General features: G+C 42.3%; 1 protein-coding gene across 1 annotated transcript; it reads right to left on the bottom strand.

The window, feature by feature from the left end:
• Positions 1-1,628: 1,628 nt before the first annotated feature.
• On the bottom strand, positions 1,629-2,826 carry LOC145399751 (uncharacterized). Its single transcript, XM_080272298.1, has 3 exons — positions 2,698-2,826; positions 2,030-2,114; positions 1,629-1,948 (listed from the first exon to the last, which is right to left on the bottom strand). Exons 1-3 carry the CDS (start codon positions 2,824-2,826, stop codon positions 1,629-1,631), a joined length of 534 nt encoding a protein of 177 aa, XP_080128424.1.
• Positions 2,827-4,174: the final 1,348 nt, after the last annotated feature.

The raw sequence follows: 4,174 nt of genomic DNA, 5'->3' as shown, positions 1-4,174 counted from the left end.
CATATCCTCAGTTTTACTTTATCCCGCTTTGTCCACAATTTGACTGCGAAAAATTTCATTCCGTCGGCTCAAAACGTGTAATGCTAGCCAAGCCAAGCCATCTCAGTGGTACCATGCCTGTGAAAGACTTAAGAAAGTGTTTTTTTACCTACTGAGGCTTTCGCTTGGCTGAATATACCAAGAGACTCTATTCGGTATATCCCGAATAAGGAAAAAAACTTAGGGAGTCATTTAAATTATTATCGTCCTTTTTTTTTATAACTATTTGTTGATTGCTTTGTCTCTTTTGTGTTCTGTTCTTTATTATTTGTGTCTCAATTATTTTCTCCCACTCTTCCACCTTCATTACTTGTTCATTTTCGCTGTCATCCAATGTTGTATATCTTTCATTACATTCAGTTTTATTCCCGTTGTGTTGCTTTTTCTTCATCAAATAGGTCCTTACTTTGTCTGCTAATTTTTTTTTTTGTTTGTTTGTTTGTTTCTGAGATGGGGACAATACACACCCGCTGCAGTGATAGAGAGACTTGAAAGAGATTTACTAAGTGCGTTGAATATGGGACGAATATATTCAGGTCTAAATCTATCACACAGGACGCTGAGGAAAAAATGACTCTGAACTACTCTCACTTACTTCATTTTCGACATAGACAATAGAAAATGCTGTGGTGTACAAGTAACAAAAACTGTGGATGTACTAACGTCGATGCGGAAAAAGGATTACTTCATGCTCTTTTGAAATGTTGCTACTGCTCTAAGGAATTTCACCTTTTTATTGGGATGGATAATGAGATAATGGAGGTGTGAAACAGTTTCGCCTGGCACTCAGATGCCTGCTCATGTTTTCTCTTTACCTTTCTGTAGATCATATGCATATTGTTACAGCAGCGAGATGATAAAGCTGACTGAAACATACTCAAAGTTTACACCGTAGGACTGAGAGGACATGAAACTCTTTCTGCTCCCTCTGCTGCACCTGCTACAAAGGTGTGTAGAAAGACTCTGATATACGTGGTTTTCTTGTCAGAGTCCCATTAACAGGTTATCTATATACTGTACCTAGCATGCATCCCCCAAGGAAAGGGAGGTAGCCGAGACAGGACGAAACACTCCCAATTTACTCATCCACTCAAACACATTCATTCGCAGCGGAAAGAAAAATGAATAATCGAGAAGCCGATTGCCATTGCGTTAACATTGATTTTCTTTCGCTTATTTGATTCAGGACAACTATTTCCACTGTTCACGCTGAAAAAGCTCTCCATGTGTAAGTCCAGCACACACACACACACACACACACACACATATACAGAGAGAGAGAGAGAGAAGGGGGATTTAAACCTATAAATAATTTTCATTGATGAAAACAAAGAACTTTCCCTCAGCTTTTAAGTAAATTGTTCTTTATGCTCGAGAAACATGCATAATTTGTGTATGAGTAGTATGCTTGCAGTATCATGTTTAGGATGTAGTCTGTATATACAGTACTTTTATATATATTTCTTTTAATTTTCGTATAGTTTGCATGGGGAGATTCAGGGACCGTTGACATGATTCATATTCTATATTTGCTGGTCTGTACACAGGTTCATAAGTAACAATTTGGGTATCTGCGGGAACAGTGAATCTTAACGACCGTATCCACCACCACCGTGGCCGCCGCCGCCAAAGCCACCACCACCAGAGCCACCGCCACCATAGCCTCCACCGCCAAAGCCACCACCACCGAAACCACCTCCTCCAAAGCCGCCACCGCCACCACTTTTTTTCACAATGACTGTGGTAACACGGCCGCCACCATAACCGCCTCCGCCACCACCGCCGCCGGAGCCACCACCACCGTAGCCTCCTCCACCGCCTCCGTAGCCTCCTCCACCGCCTCCGTAGCCTCCTCCACCGCCTCCGTAGCCTCCACCACCACCTCCGAAGCCGCCACCTCCTCCACCGCCTTTCACAATGATAATACGGCCACCACCGCCACCATAACCACCACCACCACCACCACCACCAAATCCACCGCCACCGCCACCGAATCCACCGCCGCCACCATAGCCGCCGCCAGCAGAGGTGTTGGCCACCAGAAGGACAAGGCCGAGTGATGTCAACAGCAGCTTCTGCGAAAATAAAAACAAAAACAGATAACAAATGTAACAAGGTGAACTTACAACTGAACAACCATTCTAAACTTCATGCTCACTTTCAGCTCGAAGACTTCATTCCTGAGCTGACTAATTGCCTGCCTGTAACAATAATAAACTGAAAAAAAAAGACGTCCTAGGGCTGAAGTAGTAGTGATCTCCCTGAAAACGAATAAAATCGTCTGGTGAGAGCAAAACGAAAACCAAAAACTAAAGGTCAACAAATTATGGGTTAACAGTAAGCTCTTGAACAAACACAGATAAGTTCAAATGATATAGTTCTTTTCAGTGATTCACATGAGGATTTACGACAAATAACGGAGTGAATTAGCACGGAGAATTTACCGTTCAGTATATGAGTCGTGACTGGATGATTTGATAACAGAAGGGAAATACAGTATTAGAGGAAAAGACATACATTATAAGATTCATGAATATATGTTGTACAGTAGTCAAACTGGGATGGAAAATAAGTCAGTAGGTCAGAGAGAAGATAGTTAGGAATAGCCTTTGTACCGCGGGGAGACTAAACCATGTTCAATGATGAGTGAAGCCAAACCTTTCCACCTGCATAACCCCCTCGTTGCCACACCACCCCAGCACCCACACCACTCCAACCCTGCCGCACCATCCCCACCCTGCCACACTGCTCCCAACCTGCCACACCACTCTTACTCCGCTGCACCATCCCCACCCTGCCACACTCATCCTGCACACCACTCTAGCACCCACACCCGCTGAGCCAAGAGAGTCAGGAGACCCACCATGTTGAGGACCAGAGGGGAGACTAGCCTGCAGCAGTGAGGCCGCGCCAGGCTTATATACACCACCACACGGTTCCTCTACTCACTCAGTCGTCACGAGATCGACCTTACTCTTATCTTATGGCTTTGTGAGTAAATTTCTAAAATCATGCCGAGTCACGAAAGAAAAATTGCGTTGAAGAATGCACGGGATTGTAAAATATTATGGGATACTTTTTCTTTCCTTGTAGCACATTTTAAAATAACCTTCCTTCTTCCCATACTTCACCATCTGTCCTTCATCCGTCTGGCTTATTTGCGTATTCTGTTGTAGTCATGAACTCTCACTTTTTCCACCCTTACTTCTCTCACCATTCTATTACTCTACAAGTAATACCGTTCGCATGAATAAGATCGGCAGGCGGTAACTACACCGTAGCACAAAAGTAGAGGGATCCTTCTGAGAAATAAAAGCGAGTGTTTTTTCCTTCAACTGAGTTAATTCTCCGGCATTTGCTAGATTGAAATACCCTTAAAGAACAGAAAGTAAAATTATCTTCCTTGATATTTTGCTGTTTTTATAATTCAACTGAACTTCCTTTGTTCCTCAATAGTTTTTTTCTGTGCTCTTTCATCTTCCTGATATGTTCTTTTTATGTATTTTTCGTGTTCTGTATTATTAAGTGTTTTTGGTCTTCTTGAAAACTTTATTCTGCCTTTATTGACTTCACTATCCATTTCTGTTATGTTCCTGTTTCTTCTCTAGCAAAAAGTAAAACCCAGTCAGTTCGTGGTAATGTGACCATTGTATAAAAGTCTTTTTCTTGACTATTTATATTAGTAAACCCCTGTAGTTCTAAACATAACTGAGTGTCAGTATAAAGAAAAATAATAATAATTTGGTTTTACGCCAGGTATCCCCGAAGGGCTAAGGCGTTGCCCCTGGGTAGAGGACTTTTGGACTGGAGCGTGTAGCATTTTATGACCGGATGCCCTTCCTGATGTCTACCAATGACCCTTGGGTGGATTCGATCCTCCGACCCTTCGGTCCACTAAGCTTTATTTATACAGCTACAGCATATGATGCATGAAGGTAATAAAGAATCAGAGTACAATGCTTACTAGATATTTGCCAGTTTCGCACAATACATATGAAGCTAGTAAAACTGTGCCTATCGATTTCATTCATTTTCATAGTGCGACCGTTGTATGAAAAACCGAAACCTTTTACCAATATAATACAGTTATTCTCTGTAAACGTTCAGTGCAAACTAAGAACCACATCGTCTGTAG

The sequence above is a fragment of the Coenobita brevimanus genome, chromosome 50, assembly GCF_032717465.1.
Source record: "Coenobita brevimanus isolate Jiangsu-jjx chromosome 50, ASM3271746v2, whole genome shotgun sequence".
Lineage (NCBI taxonomy): Eukaryota > Metazoa > Arthropoda > Malacostraca > Decapoda > Coenobitidae > Coenobita > Coenobita brevimanus.
Note: the sequence above shows the minus strand (reverse complement) of the source record. Positions and strands in the feature narration are given on the sequence as shown.

Coding starts and splice junctions, on each gene's coding strand:
- LOC145399751 (XM_080272298.1), bottom strand. CDS start 2,826: ATGGTGCAGCGGAGTAAGAGTGGTGTGGCAGGTTGGGAGCAGTGTGGC. Junction 2,115..2,697: donor GGGGTTATGCAGGTGGAAAG/GTTTGGCTTCAC, acceptor TTATTTTCGCAG/AAGCTGCTGTTGACATCACT. Junction 1,949..2,029: donor TGGTGGCGGCGGTGGATTCG/GTGGCGGTGGCG, acceptor TCATTGTGAAAG/GCGGTGGAGGAGGTGGCGGC.